This window comes from Rattus norvegicus, chromosome 1 (assembly GCF_021556685.1).
Source record: "Rattus norvegicus strain SHRSP/BbbUtx chromosome 1, alternate assembly SHRSP_T2T, whole genome shotgun sequence".
Classification (NCBI taxonomy): Eukaryota; Metazoa; Chordata; class Mammalia; order Rodentia; family Muridae; genus Rattus; species Rattus norvegicus.
In genome coordinates, this window is record NC_141534.1 from 249,867,498 (window position 1) to 249,894,717 (window position 27,220).

The 27,220-nt window shown below is 40.4% G+C and overlaps 1 protein-coding gene across 2 annotated transcripts in view; it reads left to right on the plus strand.

Moving 5' to 3' along the window:
• Window positions 1–27,220, plus strand: part of Cyp2c66 (cytochrome P450, family 2, subfamily c, polypeptide 66) — a 94,794-nt gene that overhangs the window by 35,570 nt on the left and 32,004 nt on the right. For both annotated transcript variants that reach the window (XM_087609343.1, XM_087609339.1), the window contains exon 4: window positions 343–503. In XM_087609343.1, coding sequence (XP_087465469.1) covers window positions 343–503 — 161 coding nt within the window. The remainder of the gene's footprint in view (window positions 1–342; window positions 504–27,220) is intronic.

Sequence of the window (27,220 nt, forward strand, 5' to 3'; positions counted from 1 at the left end):
GACAAACAGACATGACTAACTTCTAGCTTTGGATTGCTAAAGATTTGCAGTCTTTTTCCTCTTTGTAAAAGAGCAGACACCTTGTTTGAAAGGCCAGCCAATAGAGGTATGAAAATAGAACTGAGCATACTTAAATTCATGACTTAGATAGCAGGCCAGGTCAATGAACTTAAATAAATGTAAAAATGGTACAGAGGTGTAGTCCATACTGTTATGTCTATCAGACCATATGTGGGTAAGACTTGCTTAAATTATCATCAGTTTCTTTATCTGCTAAGAGATATCATTTTGTGCACACATATATATTTCAGTATCGTTTTATAATTGTTCCCAATCCTTTAGGTGTACCCTGTGATCCCACCTTCATCCTGGGCTGTGCTCCTTGCAATGTCATCTGCTCCATTGTTTTCCAGAATCGTTTTGATTATAAAGATCAGGAATTTCTTGCCCTAATAGACATCTTAAATGAAAATGTAGAGATTCTGAGTTCTCCTTGGATTCAGGTGAGTTTATGTTTCTGTTTTAAAAACCCAACCTGACCATACCCAACCCAACACACACCACACCACACCACACCACACCACACCACACCACACCACACCACACCACATGAAACAACAACCACTTAGAGATATAGGTTCCATGAAATTTCAAAAAAAGATTTAGAGAAATGAAGGCTTAACCGTGGGCTGGTAGAACACTGTTCACTGATATAAATTATCAGGTCAATGCTTAGAAGATGCCTACATAATTGAGTGGATATTTATTTCATTGTTGAAATTTTCTGTTAGCAGCAAGGCTTATGCTTCATTAAATATTAGAGACCTGGTCATCAAAACACTTAGCAGAAACATCATAATTTGCAATAAGAATATTTTCTTCAAGTAGAGACAGTGATTGGGGTTGAAACTGCTAGGAACCCTGGAATATAGCACTAGTATTTAATCAACAGGCAACAACTTAAGTAGCCATATAGTTGGCATAGGAGTGACAAAATATTTGAGTAGTGTCTTGATCCCATCAAATTTTTCCTGTTGCTGAGCTGGCAATATCTTCAAACACTTCAAATATCTTCTAAACACTGTTGGTATGTTAATTTTTCTTTTAATTAACATTTTAATTGATTTACATTTCAAATGTTATCCCATTTCCTGGTTTCCCTTCCATAAACTCACTATCCCATCTCTCCTCCCCCTGCTTCTATGAGGGTGCTTCCCCAACACTCACTACCTTCCCCATTCTTACATTCCTCTACATGGGGGAATCTAGCCTTCACAGGACTCTTCTTCCATTGACACCTGAGAATGCCATCCTCTGATACATATGTGGCTGGAGTCATGGGTCCTTCCATGTGTACTCTTTGGTTGGTGGTTTCATCCCTGGGATCTCTGATGAGTTTGGAGGGTTGATATTTTTGTTCTCCCTATGAGGTTGCAAACCCCTTCAGCTCTTTCAGTCCTCTTTCCAAATCCTCCATTTGGGACCCAGTGCTCAGTCCAATGGTTGAGTGCAAGCTTCTGTAATTGTTAGAATCTGGTAGAACCTCTCAGGAGACAGCTTTATTAGGCTCCTGTCAGCATTCACTTCTGGCCTTCCTGCAATAGAGTCTGGATTTAATGACTATATGGGATGGACTCCTAGGTGGTGCAGTCTCTGGACGACCTTTCCTTAAGTCTCTGCTCCACACTTTGTCTCCATATTTCCTCCTGTGAATATGTTGTTCACCCTTCTAAGAAGGACTGAAGATTCAACACTTAGGTCTTCCTTTTTCTGAGCCCCATGTGGTCTATGAATTGTATCTTAGGTATTTGAAGCTTTTGGGCTAATATCTACTTATCAGTGATTACATAGCATGTATGATTTTGTGATTGGTTCACCTCACTCAGGATGATATTTTCTAGTTCCAATCCATTTGTCTAAGAATTTCATGAAGTCATTGTTTACTTTTTTTTGGACATTTTTATTTACATTTCAAATTTTATTCCTTCTTCCAGTTTCTCGTCCATAAACCCCCTATCCCATCCCTCCTTATAGAAGCCTTCCTTCTATGAGGGTGTTCCCTCACCCACCTAACCACCCCTGCCCACCTCCCTTCCCAGTCATTTCCCTACACTGGTGGATCCAGACTTGGCAGAAACAAGTGCTTCTCCTCTCATTGGTGCCCAACAAGGCCATCCTCTGCTACATATGCAGCTGGAGCCATGGATCTGTCCATTTGTACTCTTTGGGTGGTGGTTCAATCCATGGGAACTATGGTTGGTTGGTATTGTTGTTCTTATTGAGTTGCAAGCCACTTCAGCTCCTTCAATCCTTTCTCTAACTCCTCCAATGGGGAATCTGTTCTCAGTTCAATGGTTGGCTGTGAGCATCCGCCTCTGTATTTGTCATACTCTGGCAGAGCCTCTCAGGAGCCAGCTATTTAAGGCTCCTGTCAGTATGCACTTGGAATCAACAAAATTGTCTGGGTTTGGTGGCTATATGTATATGGTCTGGATCCCCAGGTGAGGCAGGCTCAGAATGGCCATTCCTTCAGTCTCTGCTCTAAACATCTACTCCATCAGGTAGATGTACCACATATTCTGTATCTATTCCTCTGTTGAAGGACCTCTGTATTCTTTCCATCTTCTGGCTATTATAAATAAGAAAGCTATCAACATATTGGAGCAGGTGTATTTTTTATATATTAGAGCATCTTTTGGGTATATGAGGAGGAGTGGTATAGCTGGTTCCTCAGGTAGTACTATATTCACTTTTCTGAGGAGCCACCAGACTGATTTCCCTAGTGGTTGTACCAGTTTGCAATCCCACCAGCAATGGGGGAAAGTATCTCTTTCTCCACATTCATGCCAGGATTTGCTGTCATCTGAGTTTTTGATCTTATCCATTCTGACTAGTATGAGATAGAATCTCAGGGTTGTTTTGATTTGCATTTCCCTGATGAGTAAGAATGTTGAACATTTCTTTAGGTGTTTCTCAGTCTTTCAATATTCCTAGCTTGAGAATTCTTTGTTTAGCTCTATACCTCATTTGTTAATAGGGTTATTTGATTCTCTGGAGTCTAACTTCTTGTGTTCTTTGCATATATTAGATATTAGCCCTCTATAGAATATAGGATTGGTAAAGATCTTTTCCCAATCTGTTGGTGGCTAATTTGTCCAGTTGATCATGTCCTTTGCCTTACAGAAGCTTTGCAATTTTATGAGGTCCCATTTGTCTATTGTTGATTTTAGAGCATAAGCCATTGGTGTTTTGTTCAGGAAATTTTCCTGTGCTCATGTGTTTGAGGCACTTCCCCACTTTGGCTTCTATTAGTCTCAGTGTATCTGTTTTTATGTGCAGGTTCTGGATCCACTTGAACTTGAACTTTGTATAAGGTGAAAAAAATGGATCAATTTGCATTCTTCTACAGGCTGAAATCCGGTCAAACCCACACTATTTGTTGACAACAAATAGTTGTCAAATCTTTTTTTTCCCACTGGATGGTTTTAGCTCCTTTGTCAAAGATCAAGTGATCATAGGTGTGTGGGTTCATTTCTGGGTCTTCAATTCTATTCCATTGATCTACCTGCTTGTCTTTGTATCATACCATGCAGTTTTTATCACAATTGCTCTGTTATACAGCTTGGAGTCAGGGGTAGAAGTTCTTTTATTGTTGAGAATATTTTTCACTATCCTGGGTTTTATTTTAAATATTTTTTATTCACATATTTTTACATTCCAGATTTTATTCCAGTCCTGGTACACATCCCCCGACCCCGAACAGTTCCACATTCCATAACTCCTCCCCCCTTTGCCTCCACAAATATGTCCCCTACCCCACCCACACCTCAAGACCTCTAAAGTTCCTGAGGGCTCCACTTTTTTCTCTGACTGAACCCAGACCTGTGAGTCCTCTGCTGTATATGTGTTGGAGGCCTCATCTAAGCTGGTTTATGCTGCCTGTTTGGCGATCCAGGGTTTGAGAGGTCTCAGGGGTCCAGGTTAATTGAGGCTGCTGGTCCTCCTACAGGGTTGCCTCAGTTTCCATCTTTTCCCTAATTCACCCAGAGGAGTCAGCAGCTTCTGTTCATTGGTTCAGTGCAAATATCTGCATCTGACTCTTTCAGCTGCTTGTTGGGTCTTTTGTTGGGCCTCAGTTCCACTTGGGAGGGAAGAAAGCAACCACAAGGGGGGAGGGAAGGAGGGACAGAGGAAGGAAAGGAGATGAGGGGGGGCATGATCTGGTACTGGGTGGGGGAAAAGGTCTGAAGTCATGATAGGTCCCTTTTTGTGAACACCCCATAGCCTCAGTAATTGTGGCAGGTCTTGGGGCCTTCCCTTGAGCCTGATCCCACTTTGGGCCTGTCATTGGACCTTCTTTTCCTCAGGCTTTTCTCCATTTTCATCCCTGCAATTTTTTTCAGACAGGAAGAATTATGGGTCAGAACTTTGACTGTGGGATAGCAATCCCACCCCTCACTTGATGCCCTGTCTTTATGCTGGATTTGGTTTTAGTAAGTTCCCTCTCTCCACTGTAGGGCACTTCATCTAGGGTCCTTCCCTTTAAGTCCTGAGAGTCTCTCACTTCCCAGGTCTCTGGTACATTCTGGAGAATTCTCCCCACTTCCTATGTCCTGAAGTTCCCTGTTTCTATTCTTTGTGCTAGCCCTCAAGGCTTCAGTCCTTTTTCCCCACCCAGTACTAAATCATGCTCCCCTCATCTCCTTTCCTTCCTCTGTCCCTCCTTCCCTCCTCCCTTGTGGTTCTGAGGAACTGAGGCATTCTCTCTTGGATCCTTAAGCTTGTTGAAATTTTGAGTTCTGTGGACTGTATCTTGGGTATTCTGTAAATCCCCCCCCCCCAATTTCCACTTATTAGTGAAAACATACCATGTATGTCCTTTTGGGTCTGAGTTATCTCACTCAGGATGATATTTTTTAGTTCTACCATTTGCCTGCAAAACTCAGGATGTGCTCATTTTTAATAGCTGAGTAGTATTCCATTGTGTAAAGAAACCACATTTTTTGTATCCAGTCTTCTGTCGTGGGACATCTGGGTTGTTTCTGGCTTCTGGCTACCACAAATAAGGCTGCGATGGACATAGTGGAACATGTGCCCCTATGGCATGGTGGAGCATCTTTAGGGTATATTCCCAAGACTGGTATTTCTGGATCATTAGGTAAGTCTATTTCCAATTTTTTGAGGAAACTCCAAATAGATTTCTAGAGTGGTGGTAACATTTTGCAATCCCACCAGCAATGGAGGAGTGTCACTCTTTCTCCACATCGTCACCACCTTGTGTTGTTACCTGAGGTTTTGGCCTTAGCCATCTGACTGGTGTAAAGTAGAATCACAAGGTCATTTTGATTTCCATTTCTCTCATCACTAAGGACTTTGAACATTTCTCTAGGTGCTTCTCTGCCATTCAAGATTCTTTTGTTGTGAATTGTCAGTTTAGTTTTATACCCCATTTTTGATTGGGTTATTTGTTTTTTTGGTGGTTAGCTCCTTGAGTTCTTTATGTGTTTTGGATATTAGCCCTTTATCAGATATGGGGTTAGTGAAGATGTTTTCCCAATCTGTAGGATGTTGATTTGTCTTATTGACTATGCCCTTTGTCTTACAGAAATTTTCCAGTTTCTTGATCTTAGAGTGAGCCATTGGAGTTCTGTTTAGCAATTTTCCCCCTGTGAAAGTAAGTTCAAGGCTCTTTCCCACTTTCTCTTCTATTAGATTCAGTGTGTCTAGTTTTATGTTGAAGTCCTTCATCCACTTGCACTTGACCTTTGTGTATAGTGAAAAATATGGGTCTATTTTCATTTTTTAGCATACAAACTGCCAGTTAGATCAGCACCATTTACTGAAGATGCTCCCCCCCCCCATTGTATATTTTTGGTTTCTTTGTCAAATATCAAGTGTATGTAAGTGTGTGGTTTTATTTCTGGGTCTTCAATTTTAGTCCATTGATTAACCTTTGCGTCTCTGTACCAATACCATGCACTTTTTATCACTACTGCCTTGCAGTAGAGCTTGAGGTCAGAGATGGTGATTCACCCAGCAGTTCTTTTATTGTTAAGAATTGTTTTTTTGCTACTCTTGGATTTTTTGACTTTTCAGATGAATTTGATAATTGCTTTTTCCATGTGTTTGAAGAATTGTGTTGGGATTTTGATGTGGACTGCATTAAATCTGTAGATTGCCTTTGGTAGGGTGGCTATTTTTACTATGTTAATTCTGCCAATCCATGAGCATGGGAGATCTCTGAGGTCTCCGAGATCTCTGAGGTCTCTGAGGTCTCTGAGGTCTTCTTTCACTTCTTTCTTGAATTCTTATCATAATGATCTTTCAGTTGTTTGGTTAGAGTAGCACGAAGATATCTAATATCATCTGTGGCTATTGTGAAGGGAGTTGTGTCCCCCTTTTCCTCCAGTCCATTTATCATTTGCATAAAGGAAGGCTACTAATTTATTTCAGTTAATTTTATATCCGGCCACATTGCTGAAGTTATTTATCACATTGGGGCTCTTTCCAGATTCTGGCTATTATAAATTAGACTGATACAAACATAGTGGAGCATGTGTCTTTGTAGTAGTTTGGAGCTTCATTTGGGGATATAAACAGGTGTGGTATAGCTGGGTCCTCAGGCAGTGCAATGTCCAATGTTCTGAGGAAAGTCCAGACTGATTTCCAGAGATTGTACTAGTTTGAAATCCCACCAACAGTGTTCTTCTTTCTCCATATCCTCTCCAGCATCTGTTGTCACCTAAGTTTTGATTTTAGCCTTTCTGACTAGTATGAGGTGGAATCTCAGGGTTATTTTGATTTGCATTTCCATGATGACTAAGAATGTTGAACATTTCTTTAGGTACTTCTTAGTCATTCAATATTCCTCAGCTAAGAATACCTTGTTTAGCTCTGTTCCCCATTTTTAATAGGGTTATTTGGCTCTCTGGAGTATAACTTCTTGAGTTATTTGTATATATTGGATATTATCCCTCTATTGGATGTACGATTGGTAAAGATCTTTTCCCAATCTATTGGTTCCTAATGACAGTGTCATTTGCCTTACAGAAGCTTGGTAGTTGTATGAGGTCCTATTTGTTGATTCTTGATCTTAGAGATAAGTCATTGGTTTTTTGTTCAGGAAATTTTCCCCAGTGCCCATGTGCCCCAATTTTTCTTCTATTAGTTCGAATGTATCTGGTTTGAGGTTGAGGTCCTTTATCCATTTGGACTTAAGCTTCGTACAAGTCAGTAAGAATGGGTTGATTTACATTCTTCTACATGCTGACCTTCAGTACCATTTGTTGAAACTGCTATCTTTTTTCCGCTGGACAGTTTTAGCTCCTTTGTCAAATATCATGTGACTATAGGTGTGTGGGTTTCTTTCAATTCTATTCCACTGATCTACCTGCCTTTATCTGTACCTATACCATACAGTTATTTTTTTATCACTATTGCTATGTAATACTGCTTGAGGTTAGGGATGGTGATTCTCCCAGAATTTCTTTTATTGTTGTAGATAGTTTTTGCTATTCTAGGTTTTAGGTTATTTCAAATGAATTTTGCAAATTGCTCTTTCTAACTCTATGATGAATTGAGTTGGAATTTTGATGGGGATTGTATTGAATTTGTAGATTGCTTTTTGCAAAATGGCCATTTTAGTATATTAATCCTGCATTCCTTGAGCATTAGAAGTCTTTGCATTTTCTGAGATCGTCATCAGTTTCTTTCCTCAGAGATATGAAATTCTTGTCATATAGGTCTTTCACTTGCTTCATTAGAGTCACACCGAGGTATTTTTTATTTATAACTATTGTGAATGGTGTCATTTCCCTAATTTATTTCTCTGCCTGTTTATCCTTTGAGTAGAGGAAGGCTACTGATTTGTTTAAGTTAATTTTATACAAAGCCACTTTGCTTAAGTGGTTTATCAGGCTTAGTCATTCTCTGGTCGAACTTTTGGAGTCATTTAAGTATACTATCATATCATCTGCCAACAGTGACATTTTGACTTCTACCTTTGCAATTTGTATCCCTTTGACTCCTTTTTGTTGTCTGTTTCCTCTGGCTAGGATTTCAAGTACTATATTGAATAAGTAGGAAGGGAGTGGGCAGCCTTTCCTAGTCCCCTATATTAGTGGGATTTCCTCAAGTTTTTCTCCATTTAGTTTAATGTTGGCTACTGGTTTGCTGTATATTACATTTACTATGTTTAGGTATGGGCCTTGAATTCCTATTCTTTCCAGGACTTTTATCATGAAGGGGTGTTGAATTTTGTCAAATGCTTTCTCAACATCTAATGAAATGAACATGTGTTTTTTCCTTTGAGTTTATTTATATGGGGAATTACATTGATGGAATTCCATATATTGAACTATCTCTGCATCCCTGGGATGAAGCCTACATGATCATGATGGATGATCACTTTGATGTGTTCTTGGATTTGGTTTGTGAGAAGTGTTTTGAGGATTTTTTGCATCAATATTCATAAAGGAAATTGGTCTGAAGTACTCTTTCTTTGTGTGGTTTAGGTATAAGCCTAATTGTGGCTTCATAAAAGGAATTTAGTAGTGCTCCTTCTGTTTTTAGTTCATGGATAATTTGGACAGTATTGGTACGAGGTCTTCTATGAAGGTTGGATAGAATTCTGCTCTAAACCCATCTGGTCCTGGGCTCTTTTTGGTTGGGAAACTTTTAAGAACTGCTTCTATTTTTTTTTTTTAGGATTTATAGGATTGTTTAGATAGTTTATCTGATCCTTATTTAACTTTGGTACTTGGTATCTGTTTAGAAAGGACTGAAAGAGCTTGAAGGGGCTTGAGACCCCATATGAACAACAGTGCCAACCAACCAGAGCTTCCAGGGACTAAGCCACAACCCAAAGACTATACATGGACTGACCCTGGGCTCTTTATTAACTTGAGTATTTCTTATTTACATTTTGATTGTTATTCCCCTTCCCGGTTTCCAGGCCAACATCCCCCTAACCCCTCCCTTTCCCCTTCTGTATGGGTGTTCCCCTCCCCATCCTCCCCCCATTACCACCCTTCCCCCCAACTCTCACGTTCACTGGGGGTTCAGTCTTGGCAGGACCAAGGACTTCCCCTCCCACTGGTGCTCTTAATAGGCTATTCATTGCTACCTATGAGGTTGGAACCCAGGGTCAGTCCATGTATAGTCTTTGGATAGTGGCTTAGTCCTGGAAGCTCTGGTTGGTTGGCATTGTTGTTCATATGGGGTCTTGAGCCGCTTCAAGCTCTTTCAGTCCTTTCTAAGATTATTTCTCCCTGTTTATTTCTGATTTGGGTAATTTGGATACACCCTCTGTGCCCTCTGGTTAGTCTGGCTATGGATTTATCTCTCTTGTTGATTTTCTCAAAGAACCAGCTCCTGGTTTTGTTTACTCTTTATATAGTCCTTTTTGTTTCTACTTGGTCAGTTTCAGCCCCGAGTTTGAGTATTTCCTGCCTTCTACTCCTCTTGCATTTGCTTCTTTTTGTTCTAGAGCTTTTACATTTGCTGTCAATTTGCTAATGTATGCTCTCTCCTGTTTCTTTTTGGAGGCACTCAGAGCTATGAGTTTTCCTCTTAGCCATACTTTCATTGTGTCCCATAAGTTTGAGTATGTTATGCCTTCATTGTCACTAAATTCTAAAAAGTCTTTAATTTCTTTCTTTATTTCTTCCTTGATCAAGTTATCATTGAGTAGGCCATTGTTCAATGTCCATGTATATGTTGGTTTTCTCTCTTTATTGTTGTTATTGAAGACCAGCTTTAGTCTGTGGTGATCTTATAGGATGCATTGGATTATTTCAATCTCCTTGTATCTGTTGAGGCCTGTTTTGTGACCGATTATATGGTCAATTTGGAGAAGGTATCATGAGTTGCTGAGAAGAAGGTATATCCTTTTGTTTTAGGATGAAATGTTCTATAAATATCTGTTAAATCCATTGGGTTCATAACTTCTGTTAGTTTCTCTATGTCTCTGTTTAGTTTCTGTTTCCATGATCTGTACATTAATGAGAGTGAGGTGTTGAAATCTCCTTCTATTATGTGTGGGGTGAAATATGTGCTTCCATGATTATAAAGTGTCTTTCCGCATCTTTCTTGATAACTTTTGGTTAAAAGTTGATTTTATTCAATATTAAAATGACTACTCCAGCTTGTTTCTTCGGACCATTTGCTTGCAAAGTTTTTTCCAGCCTTTTAGTCTGAGGTAGTGTCTGTCTTTGAGATGTGTTTTCTCTATGCAGCAAAATGTTGGGTCCTCTTTACATCTCTGGTCTGTTAGTCTATGTTTTTATTAGGGAATTTAGTTTATTGATGGGTTTATCATGAAATATCTTGGTTTTTCCTTCTATGTTAATTGAGAGTTTTGCTGGATACAGTAGCCTGGGCTGGGATTTGTGTTCTCTTAGGGTCTGTATGATATCTGCCCAGGATCTTCTGGCTTTCATAGTCACTGGTTAAAGTCTCATGTAATTCTGATAGTTCTGCCTTTATATGTTACTTGACCTTTTTCCACTCCTGATTTTAATATTCTTCTTTTGTTTTGTACATTTGGTGTTTTGACTTTCATCTGACAGGAGGAATTTTTTTTTCTGGTCCAATTTATTTCAAGTTCTGTATGCTTCTTGTTTGTTTATGGGCATCTCTTTCTTTAGGTTAGGGAAGTTATTTTCTATCATTTTGTTGAAGATATTTACTGGCTCTTAAGTTGGGAGTCTTAGCTCTCTTCTATACCTATTATCTTTAGGTTTGATCTTCTCATTGTGTCCTGGATTTTCTGAATGTTTTGGATTAGGACGTTTTTTCATTTTACATTATCTTTGATGGTTGTGTCAATGCTTTCTATGTTATCTTCTGCCCCTGGGATTCTCTCCTCTATCTCTTGTATTCTGTTGGTGATGCTTGTGTGTATGACTACTGATCTCTTTCATAGTTTTCAATCTCCAGTGTTGTCTCTCTTCATGATTTTTTATTGTTTCTATTCACCCTTTTAAACCCCGGATGGTTTTGTTCAATTCCTTCACCTGTTTTCTTGTGTTTTCCTGTAATTTTTAAAGGGATTTTTGTGTTTCATCTTGGCTTCTACATGTTTACCTGTGTTGTTCTGTATTTTTTAAAGGGAGTTATTTATGGCCTTGTTAAAGTCCTCTATCATCATCATGAGATGTGATTTTAAATCCAAATATTGCCATTTCGGTGTGTTTGGATATCCAGTATTTGCTTTGTTGGGGTAACAGGGCTCTGATTATCCTAAGCATTCTTGCTTTCTGTTGCTTAGGTTCCTGCCCTTGCCTCTCTCCATTAGGTGGTCTCTGGTGTTAGCTGGCCTTGCTCTTTCTGACAGAGGCTTGACCCTCCTGTAGACATGTTTTCTTCCAGCCAGATCTGGGTAGAAAGAGCTGTGGGACTGTTCATCTCTGGGTGCAGGCAGAAACAAGTAGGGTCTTGCCCCAGAGTGCTCCTGGGTTTGTTTGTCCTGAGGGCTCTAGGTGGGTCACTTGGAGCAGAAGATTGGTCTTACCTCTGCTCTTAGACAGACAGGTAGATCAGTGGAATAGAATTGAAGACCCAGAAATGAGCCTACACATATGATCACTTGATATTTGACAAAAGAGCTCAAACCATATAGTGGAAAAAAACAGCATTTTCAACAAATGGTGCTAGTTCAATCGAAGGTAAGAATGTAGAAGAATACTAATTGATCCATTCTTTTTTCCATATACAAATCTTAAGTCCAAGTAGATTAAGGACATCCACATAAAACCAGATACACTAAAACTAATAGAAGAAAAATTTGGGAAGAGCCTTGAACACATAGGCATAGGGGAAAATATCCTGAACAAAACACCAATGGCTTATGATCTAAGATCAAGAATTGACAAATGGGACCTCATAATACTGCAAAGCTTCTGTAAGGCAAAAGACACTGTCATTAGAACAAAACAGCAACCATATATTGGGAAATGATATTTACCAATTCTACATCCAACAGACAGCTAATATTCAATATATACAAAGACTCAAGAATTTAGACTCCAGAGAGTCAAATTACCCTATTAAAAATGGGGTACAGTGCTAAACAAGATATTCGCTGTTGAGGAACATCTAATGACTCAGAAATACATAAGGAAATGTTCAACATCCTTTGTCATCATGGAAATGCAAATCAAAACAAGCCTAAGATTCTACCTCAGACCAGTCAGAATGTGTAAGGTCAAAAACTCAAGTGACAACAGATGCTGGCAAGAATGTGGAGAAAGAGGAACACTCCTCCATTGTTGATGGGATTGAAAGCTGGTCAAACCATTCTGGATATTAGTGTGGAGCCTTCTCAAAAAATTGGACATTTTACCACCTGAGGACCCAGCTATTCCACTCCTGGACATATACCCAAATGGTGCTTGATATACAACAAGAACACATAGTCTACTCTGTTCATAGCAGCTTTATTTATAAGAGCTAGAAGGTGGAAAGAACCCAGATGCCCTTGAACAGTGGAATGAATACAGAAAATGTGGTACATTTACAGAATGGAGTACTACTCATTTACCAAAACTATGAATTCATGAAATTCATAGGCAAATGAATGGAACTAGAAAATATCCTGAGTGAGGTAACCCAATCATAAAAAACACACAGGGTATGCACTCACTGATAAATGAATATTAGCCCAAAAGCTCAAATTACCTATGATACAATCCACAGAGCACATGAAGTTCAGGAAGGAAGACAAAAGTTTGGATGCTTCTGTCTGTCTTAAAAATATTCATCGGAGGAGATATGGAGACAAAGTTTGGAGCAGAGACTGAAGGAATAGTAGACAGTATTGCTGAAGCCACGAAGTGCATGCCGACAGGAGCCTGGTATATCTGTCTCCTGAGAAGCTCAGCCAGAATGTGACAAATACAGAGGTGAATGATAGAAGCAAACCATTGACCTGAGAAAGGGGTCCACGTTGGAGGAGTTAGAGAAAGGGTGGAAGGAGTTGAAGGGGCTGGCAGCCCCATTAGAACAACAATACCAACCAATCAGAGCTCCCAGGAAGAAAATCACTACCCAAAGACTACCCATGGACAGACCCATGGCTCCAGCTTTATATGTAGCAGAGGATGGTCTTGTTGGGCACAATGAAAGGAGAAGCCATTGGTCCTTGCAAGGCTGAACCCTCCTTCCCCAAGTGTAGGGGAGTATCAGGGCAGGGAGGAGGGCAGGGGGTGGCTGGAGAGGGGGAACACACTTATAATGGGAGAGGGCGGGATAGGGGGCTTATAGATGGGAAACAGCGAAAGAGAATAACATTTGAAGGCAAATAAAAAATATCCAGGGTGGGGGGAGGACCAGCTAGAAGTGGATTGGTATTCAGCATGTGGGGTTTTGTGGCCATGGTGAGTCCCAGAGTCCAAGGCCCCCAGCAGCATCTGTGGGATTTCGGGGCTGAATTCATACAAAATGTTAAATGCAGTGGATCCTTTGGAATGTCTCAGGGTATAGCCTCTTCTGGGGAGCAGACTAGCTAGCAGTCTGTCCCAGCAGAAAAGAGGAGGTGGCAGAGGCTATCCGGTTTTGTTTTTGTTTTGTTTTTTCTTATTCCAAATATATTTGCAAATTGTTCTTTCTTACTCCATGAAGAATTGAGTTGGAAATTTGATGGGGATTGCTTTGAATCTGTAGATTGCTTTTAGCAAGGTGCCAGTTTTTACTAGATTAATGCTGCCAATCCATGAGCATGGGAGATCTTTTCAGTTTCTGAGATCTTCAATTTCTTTCTTCAGAGACTTGAAGTTTTTTTGTCATAGGATCTTTCACTTGCTTGGTTAGAGTCACACCCAGGTATTTTATATTATTTGTGACTATTGTGAAAGCTGTCACTTCCCTCATTTCTTTCTTAGCTTGTTTATCCTTTTGAGCAGAGGAAGGCTACTGTTTTATTTGAGTCAAGTTTTGTCCAGCCAATTTGTTGAAGTTGTTTATCATGTTTAACAGTTTCTGATGTAATTTTCTGGGGTCGTACATATATTATCATTTCATTGCAAATATTGAAATTTTAACATTTACCTTTCCAATCTGCGTCCCTTTGATTTCCTTTTGTTGTATAATTTCTCTGGGTAGGACTTCAAGTGCTATATTAAATAGGTAGGGAGAGATTAGGCAGCCTTGTCTAGTCACTGATTTTAGTGGCATGGCTTCAAGTTTCTCTCTTGATGTTGGCCACTGGTTGGCTGTATATTACTTTTACTATGTTTAGGTATGGGCCTTGAATTCTTTATCGTTCCAAGACTTTTATCATGATGGAGTGTTGAATTTTGTCAAATGCTTTCTCAGCAGTTAATGAAAGCATCATGTGGTATTTTTTCTTTGAGTTTGTTTTATAGTGGATCACATTAATGGATTTCTGTATATTGAACTATCCCTGTATCCCTGGGATGAAGCCTACTTGATCATGATGGATGATCATTTTGTTGTGTTCTTGGATTCAATTTGAGAGAATTTTATTGAGTATTTTTGCATCAGTATTCATAAGAGAAATTGGCCCAAAGTTCTCTTTCTTTGTTGGGTCTTTGTTGTCATTTAATTATAAACGTAATTGTGGCTTCATAGAATGAATTGAATATTATTTCTTCTGTTGCTATTTTATGGAATAATTTGGGAGTATTAGTATTAGGACTTATTTGATGGTCTGATAGAATTCTGCACTAAACTGATCTGGTCTGGGGCTTCTTTTTGATTGGGAGGCTTTTTTTTCCATGTGGAGAGGTTTAATGAGAGAAGAAGAAGAGAGAAGAGGAAAGGAGGCTAGCCATGGGCATATGGGGGAGGGGGAGGGAGTATGGGGAGAAAAGAGACAAGGAAGAGCAGAGAAGAACAGAGAGAACAAGTCGGGAGACATTTTTAATGACTGCTTCTATTCCTTTAGGGATTATGGGAGTGTTTAGATGGTTTATCTGATTCTGATTTAACTGGTGTCTGTCCAGGATATTTTCCATTTCCTCCAGATTTTCCAATTTTGTTGAGTATAGACTTTTGTAGTAGGATCTGTTGATTTTTTTCAACTTTTTCCTGGTTTCTGTTGTTTGTCTCCCTCTTCATTTCTGATTATGTTAATTTGGATACACTCTCTGTGCTCTCTGATTAATCTGGCTAAGGGTTTATCTATCTTGTCAAGTTTCTCAAAGAACCAGCTCCTGGTTTTGTTGATTTTGTTTCTATTCAGTTGATTTCAGCCCTGAATTCGATTGTTTCCTGTCATTACTCCTCTTGGGTTTATTTGTTTCTTTTTGTTCTAGAACTTTTAGGTGTGCTGTCAAGCTGATAATGTATGTTCTCTCCTGTTTCATTTTGGAGGCACTCACAGCTATAAGTTTTCCTCTTAGCACTACTTTCATTGTGTCCCATAAATTTGGGCATGCTGTGACTTCATTTCTATTGAGTTCTAAAAAGTCTAAAAAGTCTTCATTTTCTTTATTTCTTCCTTGACTAAGTTATCATTGAGTAGAATGTATTCAGCTTCCATGGACTTTCTGTTGATTGAAGAACAGCCTTATTCCATGGTCATCTGATAGGATGCATGGGATTATTTCAATCTTCTTATATTTGTTGAGACCTGTTTTGGGACTGATTATATGATCAATTTTGGAGAAAGTCTTATGATATTCTGAGAAGAAAGTATATTCTTTTGTTATAGCATGAAATGTTCTATAGGTATCTGTTAAAACCATTTGGTTCATAACTTCTGTTCCTTTCACTGTATCTCTGTTCAATTTCTGTTTCCATGATCTATCCATTGATGAGAGTGGAATGTTGAAGTCTCCAACTATTATTGTTTGAGGTACATTCTGTTCTTTTATCTTTAGTAAAGTTTCTTTTATGAATGTGGTTGCCATTGCATTGGGATAATAGTTGTCTAGAATTGAGAGTTCAGCTTGATGGATTTTTCCTTTGATGAATTTGAAATGTCCTTCCTTATCTTTTTTAATAACTTTTCTTTGAAAATAGATCATATTCAATATTAGAATAGCTGCTTCAACTTTTTTGAGGGGACCATTTGATTGGAAAATGTATTTTCCAGTCTTTTACTCTGAGATAGTGTCTGTTTTTCTCACCGTGCTTTGTTTTTTGTATGGAGCAAAATGCTGTGTCCTGTTAATTTATCCAGTTTGTTAGTCTATGTCTTTTTTTTTTTTTTACCTAACATTTTTTCCCTCTTTATTAAATTGGGTATTTCTTATTTACATTTCAATTGTTATTCCATTTCCAGATTTCCAGGCCAACATCCCCCTAATCCCTCCTCCTCCCCTTCTATATGGGTGTTTCACTTCTCATGCTCCCCACTTAACTGCCCTCCCCAACCATCCTGTTCACTGGGGGTTCAGTCTTGGCAGGACAAAGGGATTCCCCTTCCACTGGTGCCCTTACTAGGTTATCCATTGCTACTTATGAGGTTGGAGCCCAGGGTCATTCCACGTATAGTCTTTGGGTAGTTGCTTAGTCCCTGGAAGCTCTGTTTGGTTGGCATTGATATTCATATAGGGTCTCAAGCCCCTTAAAGCTCTCTCAGTCCTTCTTCTGAATCCTTCAATGGGGGTCCCGTTCTCAGTTCCATGGTTTGCTGCTGTCAGTCACCTGTGTATTTGATGTATTCTGGCTGTGTCTCTCGTTAGAGATCTACATCTGGTTCCTGTCAGCCTGCACTTCTTTCCTTCATCCATCTTGTCTAATTGGGTGGCTGTATATGTATGGGCCACATGTGGGGCAGGCTCTGAATGGGCATTCCTTCAGCCTCTGTTCTAAACTTTGCTTCCCTATTCCCTGCCAAGGGTATTCTTGTTCCCTTTTTAAAGAAGGAGTGAAGCATTTGATTATTTCCTTCCTTCTACTCCTCCTGGGTGTATTTGCTTCTTTTTGTTCTAGAGCTTTTAGGTGTGCTGTCAAGCTGCTTATATATGCTCTCTCCTGTTTCTTTCTGCAGGCACTCAGAGCTATGAGCTTTCCTCTTATCACAGCTTTCATTGTGTCCCATAAGTTTGGGTATGTTGTACCTTCATTTTCATTAAATTCTAAAAAGTCTTTAATTTCTTTCTTTATTTCTTCCTTGACCAGGTTATCATTGAGTAAAGCATTGTTCAACTTCCACGTATATGTGTTCTTCCCTTATTGTTATTGAAGACCAGCTTTAGCCTGCGGTGGTCTGATAGGACACATGGGATTATTTATATGCTTCTGAATCTGTTGAGGCCTTTTTATGACAGATTATATGGTCAATTTTGGAGAAAGTACCATGAGGTGGTGAGAAGAAGGTATATCCTTTTGTTTTAGGATAAAATGTTCTATACACACCTGTTAAGTCCATTTGGTTCATGATTTCTCTTAGTATGTCTATGTCTCTGTTTAATTTCTATTTCCCTGATCTGTCCATTGATGAGAGTGGGGTGTTGAAATCTCCTACTATTACTGCATGAGGTGCAATGTGTGCTTTGAGCTTTAGTAAGGTTTCTTTTATTTATGTAGGTGCCCTTGTATTTGGAGCATAGAAATTTAGGATTGAGAGTTCATCTTGGTGGATTTTTCTTTTGATGAATATGAAGTGTCCTTCCTTATCTTTTTTGATGACTTTTGGTTGAAAATCTATTTTATTCGATATTAGAATGTCTACTCCAGCTTGTTTCTTCAGACCATTTTCTTTGAAAGTTGTTTTCCAGCCTTTTACTCTGAGGTAGTGTCTATCATTGTCTCTGAGATGTGTTTTCGGTAGGCATCAAAATGTTTGATCCTCATTGCATATCCAGTTTTTTTTTTATTAACTTGAGTATTTCTTATATACATTTCAAGTGTTATTCCCTTTCCCGGTTTCCAGGCAAACATCCCCCTCCCCGCTCCCCTTCCTTATGGGTGTTCCCCTCCCAACCCTCCCCCCATTGCCGCCCTCCCACCATAGACTAGTTCACTGGGGGTTCAGTCTTAGCAGGACCCAGGGCTTCCCCTTCCACTGGTGCTCTTACTAGGATATTCATTGCTTCCTATGGGGTCAGAGTCCAGGGTCAGTCCATGTATAGTCTTTAGGTAGTGGCTTAGTCCCTGGAAGCTCTGGTTGCTTGACATTGTTGTACTTTTGGGGTCTCGAGCCCCTTCAAGCTCTTCCAGTTCTTTCTCTGATTCCTTCAATAGGGGACCTATTCTCAGTTCAGTGGTTTGCTGCTGGCATTCGCCTCTGTATTTGCTGTATTCTGGCTGTGTCTCTCAGGAGCGATCTACATCCGGCTCCTATCGGCCTGCACTTCTTTGCTTCATCCATCTTGTCTAATTGGATGGCTGTATATGTATGGGCCACATGTGGGGCAGGCTCTAAATGGGTGTTCCTTCAGTCTCTGTTTTAATCTTTGCCTCTCCCTTCCCTGCCAAGGGTATTCTTTTTCCTCATTTAAAGAAGGAGTGAAGCATTCACATTTTGATCATCCATCTTGAGTTTCGTTTGTTCTAGGGATCTAGGGTAATTCAAGCATTTGGGCTAATAGCCACTTATCAATGAGTGCATACCATGTATGTCTTTCTGTGATTGGGTTAGCTCACTCAGGATGATATTTTCCAGTTCCAACCATTTGCCTACGAATTTCATAAACTCGTTGTTTTTGATAGCTGAGTAATATTCCATTGTGTAGATGTACCACATTTTCTGTATCCATTCCTCTGTTGAAGGGCATCTGGGTTCTTTCCATTTTCTGGCTATTATAAATAAGGCTGCGATGAACATAGTGGAGCACGTGTCTCTTTTATATGTTGAGGCATCTTTTGGGTATATGCCCAAGAGAGGTATAGCTGGATCCTCAGGCAGTTCAATGTCCAATTTTCTGAGGAACCTCCAGACTGATTTCTAGAATGGTTTTACCAGTCTGCAATCCCACCAACAATGGAGGAGTGTTCCTCTTTCTCCACATCCTCGCCAGCATCTGCTGTCACCTGAGTTTTTGATCTTAGCCATTCTCACTGGTGTGAGGTGAAATCTCAGGGTTGTTTTGATTTGCATTTCCCTTATGACTAAAGATGCTGAACATTTCTTTAGGTGTTTCTCAGCCATTCGGCATTCCTCAGCTGTGAATTCTTTGTTTAGCTCTGAACCCCATTTTTTAATAGGGTTATTTGTTTCCCTGCGGTCTAACTTCTTGAGTTCTTTGTATATTTTGGATATAAGGCCTCTATCTGTTGTAGGATTGGTAAAGATCTTTTCCCAATCTATTGGTTGCCGTTTTGTCCTAACCACAGTGTCCTTTGCCTTACAGAAGCTTTGCAGTTTTATGAGATCCCATTTGTCGATTCTTGATCTTAGAGCATAAGCCATTGGTGTTTTGTTCAGGAAATTTTTTCCAGTGCCTATGTGACCCAGATGCTTCCCTAGTTTTTCTTCTATTAGTTTGAGTGTGTCTGGTTTGATGTGGAGGTCCTTGATCCACTTGGACTTAAGCTTTGTACAGGGTGATAAGCATGGATCGATCTGCATTCTTCTACATGTTGCCCTCCAGTTGAACCAGCACCATTTGCTGAAAATGCTATCCTTTTTTCATTGGATGGTTTTGGCTCCTTTGTCAAAAATCAAGTGACCATAGGTGTGTGGGTTCATTTCTGGGTCTTCAATTCTATTCCATTGGTCTATCTGTCTGTCTCTGTACCAATACCATGCAGTTTTTATCACTATTGCTCTGTAATACTGCTTGAGTTCAGGGATAGTGATTCCCCCTGAAGTCCTTTTATTGTTGAGGATAGCTTTAGCTATCCTGGGTTTTTTGTTATTCCAGATGAATTTGCAAATTGTTCTGTCTAACTCTTTGAAGAATTGGATTGGTATTTTGATGGGGATAGCATTGAATCTGTAGATTGCTTTTGGTAAAATGGCCATTTTTACTATATTAATCCTGCCAATCCATGAGCATGGGAGATCTTTCCATCTTCTGAGGTCTTCTTCAATTTCTTTCCTCAGTGTCTTGAAGTTCTTATTGTACAGATCTTTTACTTGCTTGGTTAAAGTCACACCGAGGTACTTTATATTATTTGGGTCTATTATGAAGGGTGTCGTTTCCCTAATTTCTTTCTCGGCTTGTTTCTCTTTTGTATAGAGGAAGGCAACTGATTTATTTGAGTTAATTTTATACCCAGCCACTTTGCTGAAGTTGTTTATCAGCTTTAGTAGTTCTCTGGTGGAACTTTTGGGATCACTTAAATATACTATCATGTCATCTGCAAATAGTGATATTTTGACCTCTTCTTTTCCGATCTGTATCCCCTTGATCTCCTTTTGTTGTCTGATTGCTCTGGCTAGAACTTCAAGAACTATATTGAATAAGTAGGGAGAGAGTGGGCAGCCTTGTCTAGTCCCTGATTTTAGTGGGATTGCTTAAGTTTCTCTCCATTTAGTTTAATGTTAGCAACTGGTTTGCTGTATATGGCTTTTACTATGTTTAGATATGGGCCTTGAATTCCTATTCTTTCCAGGACTTTTATCATGAAGGGGTGTTGAATTTTGTCAAATGCTTTCTCAGCATCTAATGAAATGATCATGTGGTTCTGTTCTTTCAGTTTGTTTATATAATGGATCACGTTGATGGTTTTCCCTATATTAAACCATCCCTGCATGCCTGGGATGAAGCCTACTTGGTCATGGTGGATGATTGTTTTGATGTGCTCTTGAATTCGGTTTGCCAGAATTTTATTGAGTATTTTTGCGTCGATATTCATAAGGGAAATTGGTCTGAAGTTCTCTTTCTTTGTTGTGTCTTTGTGTGGTTTAGGTATAAGAGTAATTGTGGCTTTGTAGAAGGAATTCGGTAGTGCTCCATCTGTTTCAATTTTGTGGAATAGTTTGGATAATATTGGTATGAGGTCTTGTATGAAGGTTTGAGAGAATTCTGCACTAAACCCGTCTGGACCTGGGCTCTTTTTGGTTGGGAGACCTTTAATGACTGCTTCTATTTCCTTAGGACTTATGGGGTTGTTTAACTGGTTTATCTGTTCCTGATTTAACTTCGGTACCTGGTATCTGTCTAGGAAATTGTACATTTCCTGAAGATTTTCAAGTTTTGTTGAATATAGGTTTTTATTGTAAGATCTGATGATTTTTTGAATTTTCTCTGAATCTGTAGTTATGTCTCCCTTTTCATTTCTGTTTTTGTTAATTTGGACGCACTCTCTGTGTCCTCTCGTTAGTCTGGCTAAGGGTTTATCTATCTTGTTGATTTTCTCAAAGAACCAACTTTTGGTTCTGTTGATTCTTTCTATGGTCCTTTTTGTTTCTACTTGGTTGATTTCAGTTCTGAGTTTGATTATTTCCTGCCTTCTACTCCTCCTGGGTGTATTTGCTTCTTTTTGTTCTAGAGCTTTTAGGTGTGCTGTCAAGCTGCTGACATATGCTCTTTCCTGTTTCTTTCTGCAGGCACTCAGCTCTATGAGTTTTCCTCTTAGCACAGCTTTCATTGTGTCCCATAAGTTTCGGTATGTTGTATCTTCATTTTCATTAAATTCTAAAAAGTTTTTAATTTCTTTCTTTATTTCTTCCTTGACCAGGTTATCATTGAGTAGAGCATTGTTCAGTTTCCACGTATATGTGGGCATTCTTCCCTTATTGTTATTGAAGACCAGTTTTAGGCCGTGGTGGTCCAATTGCACGCATGGGATTATTTCTATCTTTCTGTACCTGTTGAGGCCCGTTTTTTGACCAATTATATGGTCAATTTTGGAGAAAGTACCATGAGGAGCTGAGAAGAAGGTATATCCTTTTGCTTTAGGATAGAATGTTCTATAAATATCCGTTAAGTCCATTTGGCTCATGACTTCTTAGTCTGTCGACATCACTGTTTAATTTCTGTTTCCATGATCTGTCCATTGATGAGAGTGGGGTGTTGAAATCTCCCACTATTATTGTGTGAGGTGCAATGTGTGTTTTGAGCTTTAGTAAGGTTTCTTTTACGTATGTAGGTGCCCTTGTATTTGGGGCATAGATATTTAGGATTGAGAGTTCATCTTGGTGGATTTTTCCTTTGATGAATATGAAGTGTCCTTCCTTATCTTTTTTGTTGACTTTTAGTTGGAAATTGATTTTATTTGATATTAGAACGGCTACTCCAGCTTGCTTCTTCTGACCATTTGCTTGGAAAGTTGTTTTCCAGCCTTTCACTCTGAGGTAGTGTCTGTCTTTTTCTCTGAGGTGTGTTTCCTGTAGGCAGCAGAATGCAGGGTCCTCGTTGCGTATCCAGTTTGTTAATCTATGTCTTTTTATTGGGGAGTTGAGGCCATTGATATTGAGAGATATTAAGGAATAGTGATTATTGCTTCCCTTTATATTCATATTTGGATGTGAGGTTATGTTTGTGTGCTTTCATTCTCTTTGTTTTGTTGCCAAGACGATTAGTTTCTTGTTTCTTCTAGGGTACAGCTTGCCTCCTTATGTTGGGCTTTTCTATTTATTATCCTTTGTAGTGCTGGATTTGTAGAAAGATATTGTGTAAATTTGGTTTTGTCATGGAATATCTTGGTTTCTCCATCAATGTTAATTGAGAGTTTTGCTGGATACAGTAACCTGGGCTGGCATTTGTGTTCTCTTAGGGTCTGTATGACATCAGTCCAGGATCTTCTGGCCTTCATAGTTTCTGGCGAGAAGTGTGGTGTGATTCTGATAGGTCTGCTTTTATATGTTACTTGACCTTTTTCCCTTCCTGCTTTTAATATTCTTTCTTTATTTTGTGCGTTTGGTGTTTTGACAATTATGTGACGGGAGGTGTTTCTTTTCTGGTCCAATCTATTTGGAGTTCTGTAGGCTTCTTGTATGTCTATGGGTATCTCTTTTTTTAGGTTAGGGAAGTTTTCTTCTATGATTTTGTTGAAGATATTTACTGGTCCTTTGAGCTGGGAGTCTTCCCTCTCTTCTATACCTATTATCCTTAGGTTTGATCTTCTCATTGAGTCCTGGATTTCCTGTATGTTTTGGACCAGTAGCTTTTTCTGCTTTACATTATCTTTGACAGTTGAGTCAATGATTTCTATGGAATCTTCTGCTCCTGAGATTCTCTCTTCCATCTCTTGTATTCTGTTGGTGAAGCTTGTATCTACAGCTCCTTGTCTCTTCTTTTGGTTTTCTATATCCAGGGTTGTTTCCATGTGTTCTTTCTTGATTGCTTCTATTTCCATTTTTAATTCCTTCAAATGTTTGATTGTGTTTTCCTGTAATTCTTTCAGGGATTTTTGTGTCTCCTCTCTATGGGCTTCTACTTTTTTATTTATGTTTTTCCTGGAATTCTTTCAGGCATTTTTGCGATTCCTCTCTGTAGGCTTCTACTTGTTCTCTAAGGGAGTTCTTCACGTCTTTCTTGAAGTCCTCCAGCATCATGATCAAAAATGATTTTGAAACTAGATCTTGCTTTTCTGGTGTGTTTGGATATTCCATGTTTGTTTTGATGGGAGAATTGGGCTCCGATGGTGCCATGTAATCTTGGTTTCTGTTGCTTGCGTTCCTGCGCTTGCCTCTCGCCATCAGATTATCTCTAGTGTTACTTTGTTCTGCTATTTCTGACAGTGGCTAGACTGTCCTATAAGCCTGTGTGTCAGGAGTGCTGTAGACCTGTTTTCCTTTCTTTCAGTCAGTTATGGGGACAGAGTGTTCTGTTTTCGGGCGTGTAGTTTTTCCTCTCTACAGGTCTTCAGCTCTTCCTGTGGGCCTGTGTCTTGAGTTCACCAGGCAGCTTTCTTGCAGCAGAAAATTTGGTCTTACCTGTGGTCCCGAGGCTCATGTTCGCTCGTGGGGGTGCTGCCCACGGGCTCTCTGCAGTGGCAGCAACCAGGAAGACCTGTGCCGCCCCTTCCGGGAGCTTCAGTGCACCAGGGTTCCACATGGTCTTTGGCTTTTTCCTCTGGCGTCTGAGATGTGTGTGCAGAGAGCAGTCTCTTCTGGTTTCCCAGGCTTGTCTGCCTCTCTGAAGGTTTAGCTCTCCCTCCCACGGAATTTGGGTGCAGAGAACTGTTTATCCGGTCTGTTTCCTTCAGGTTCTGGCGGTGTCTCAGGCAGGCGTCCTGCCGCTCCTGGGCCCTCCCCCACGGGAGCCCAGAGGCCTTATACAGTTTCCTCTTGGGCCAGGGATGTGGGCAGGGGTTAGCAGTGTTGGTGGTCTCTTCCGCTCTGCAGCCTCAGGAGTGCCCACCTGACCAGGCATTTGGGTCTCTCTCTCACGGGGTCTGGGAGCAGAGAGCTGCTGCGGGCCGGGATCCGCGGGTGTCGCATATCCAGTTTGTTAATCTGTGTCTTTTTATTGAGGAATTGACTCCATTGATGTTGAGAGATATTAAGTAATAGTGATTGTTGATTCCTGTTATATTCATGTTTGGATGTTAGATTATGCTTCTGTGCTTGTGTTCTGTTTGTTTTGCTGCAGAACTATTAGTTTCTTGATTTTTCTAGGGTATAGCTTGCCTCCTTGTGTTGGGCTTTACCATTTATTATCCTTTGTAGCGCTGGATTTGCAGAAAGACACTGTGTAAATTTGGTTTTGTCATGGAATTTCTTGGTTTCTCCATCTATGTTAATTAAGAGTTTTGCTGGATACAGTAACCTGGGCTGGCATTTGTGCTCTCTTAAGGTGTGTTTTACATCTATCCAGGATCTTCTGGCTTTCACAGTCTCTGGTGAGAAGTTTGGTGTAATTCTGATATGTCTGCCTTTATATGTTATTTGACCTTTTTCCCTTACTGCTTTTAATATTCTTTCTTTGTTTTGTGCATTTGCTGTTTTGACTATTATGTGATGGGAGGAGTTTCTTTTCTGGTCCAATCTATTTGGAATTCTGTAGGCTTCTTGTATGTTTATGGGCATCTCTTGCTTTAGGTTAGGGAAGTTTTCTTCTATGATTTTGTTGAAGATATTTCCAGGTCCTTTGATTTGGGAATCTTCAATCTCTTCTATACCTATTATCCTTAGGTTTGATCTTCTCATTGTGTCCTGGATTTCTTGTATGTTTTGGATCAGTAGCTTTTTCTGTTTTACATTATCTTTGACAGTTGAGTTGATGATTTTTATGGAATCTTCTGCTCCTGAGATTCTCTCTTCTATCTCTTGCATTCTGTTGGTGATACTTGTATCTATGGCTCCTTGTCTCTTCCTTTGGTGTTCTATATCCAGGGTTGTCTCCCTTTGTGTTTTCTTTATCACTTCTATTTCCATTTTTATTTCTTTCATTTGTTTGATTGTGTTTTCCTGTAATTCTTTCAGGGATTTTTGCATTTACCGTCTATAGGCTTCTGCTTGTTTATTTGTGTTTTCCTGCATTTCTCTAAGGGAGTTCTTCATGTCTTTCTTGAAGTCCTCCATCTTCATGATCAAATGTAATGTTAAATTCAGATCTTGCTTTTCTGATGTGTTTGGATACTCAGTGTTTGCTTTGGTGGGAGAATTGGGCTCCGATGAAGCCATGTAGTCTTAGTTTCTGTTGCTTGGGTACCTGTGCTTGCCTCTTTCCATCACATTGTCTCTGGTGTTACCTTTTTCTGCTATTTCTGACAGTGGTTAGACAGTCCTGTAGGCCTGTTTGTCAGGAGTGCTGTAGACCTGTTTTCCTGTTCTCTTTCAGCCAGTTATGGGAACAGAGTGTTCTGCTTTCAGGTGTGTAGTCTTTCCTGTCTACTGGTCTTCAAGTGTTCCTGTGGGCGTGTGTCCTGAGTCTACCAGGCAGGTCAGTGTGAGCAGAAAAGTTGATCTTTTCTCTGGTCTCAGGCCTGGTGTCACTTCTCACACCTGGTTTCAACTCTCAGTGGGGGCAGCCACTAGAAGGTCCTGCCCCCCCTTCACTTGGGACCCTGTGCACAGGGGGCCCAGTTGGTGCCAGGCATTGTCCTCTAGAGTCAGAATTGTGGGCAGTGAGTAGTTTCCTCTGGCTTCCCAGGCATGTCTGCCCCTCTGAAAGTCTAGCTCTCCCTCCCAAGGGTTTTGGGTGCCGGGAGCTGTTTGACCAGGTCTTTTCAGATCCAGATGCTGTCTGGACTTCAGCATTGAGTGCCCCTATCTTCCTGTTTCCAGAGGCCCTATACAGTTTCCTCTTTGGCCAAGAATGTGGGCAAGGGTGGGCAGTACTGGTGTTCCTTCCTGCCCTGCAGTCTCTGGAGTGCCTACCTTTCTGGGCAGTGAGCTCTCTGCTCCCAAAACCCTTGGGAGCAGAGAGCTCTGGGCCGGGATCAGTGAGGTTTGGGTCCCAGCTAGAAAGCGGAAGTGCCCGGTCCCAGAGGCATTTTGCCTTTGAGAGTCCTGAGTCCACCAGGCTGGTCACTTGGAGCAGAAAAGTTGGTCTTACCTCTGGTCTTGAGCCTGGAGTTGCTTCTCTGAGCCAGTGTTTCAGCTCTCCGTGAAGGCAGCAACCAGAAGGGCCCGCCCCGCCTTTGCTCAGGACCCTGTGCATAGGGGGCCCAGATGGTGCTAGGTGTTTTCCTCTAGTGTCAGAAATGTGGGCAGAAAGTAGTCTACTCTGGCTTCCTAGGCGTGTCTGCCCCTCTGAAGGTCTAGCTCTCCTTCCCACGGGATTTGGGTGCAGGGAGCTGTTTGACTGGGTCCCTTCAGATTCGGGTGATGTCTGGGCCACAGCATTGAGTGACCCTATCTTACTGTTCCCAGAGGCCCTATACAGTTTCCTCTTGGGCCAGGGATGTGGGCAAGGGTGGGCAGTACTGAAAGTCTCTCCTGCCCTGCAGTCTCAGGAGTTCCCACCTATCTGACTGGTGAACTCTCTCTCCCATGGGTTTTGGGAGGAAGGAATTGTGCTTTTTTTTGGTTTTTTGAAAGAACTTTACTTTCGTGCCTTTCCTAGCATGTAGTTTTCCTGCTTTTGTTGGAGTTTTCAATCTATTTGAAGCTCCCACATCGACCAGCAAGGAAGACGCAATACCGTTGGATTCTTCTCAACAGCCTTTATTGCAGGAACACCTTATTCTTGATATGGGGGACCCCGAGGAACAAAGGCACTCGCCTTAAATACAAGACAGACAATGGCTGTAAACTTGTCCTCTGGGGATTGGTGGAGTATGAAATACCTTATTAGCATGTATTGGCCTTGTAAATGCCAGAGGAAGGCCAAAGACACGGCTATAATGGTTGTAATACCACAAACAACCACTAGATGTCAGTGTCATCTTTAGCCGCTCCCAACACTATTATTCTTTGTAGGGATGGATTTGTGTAAAGATACTGTGTAAATTTTGTTTTGCCATGGAATAT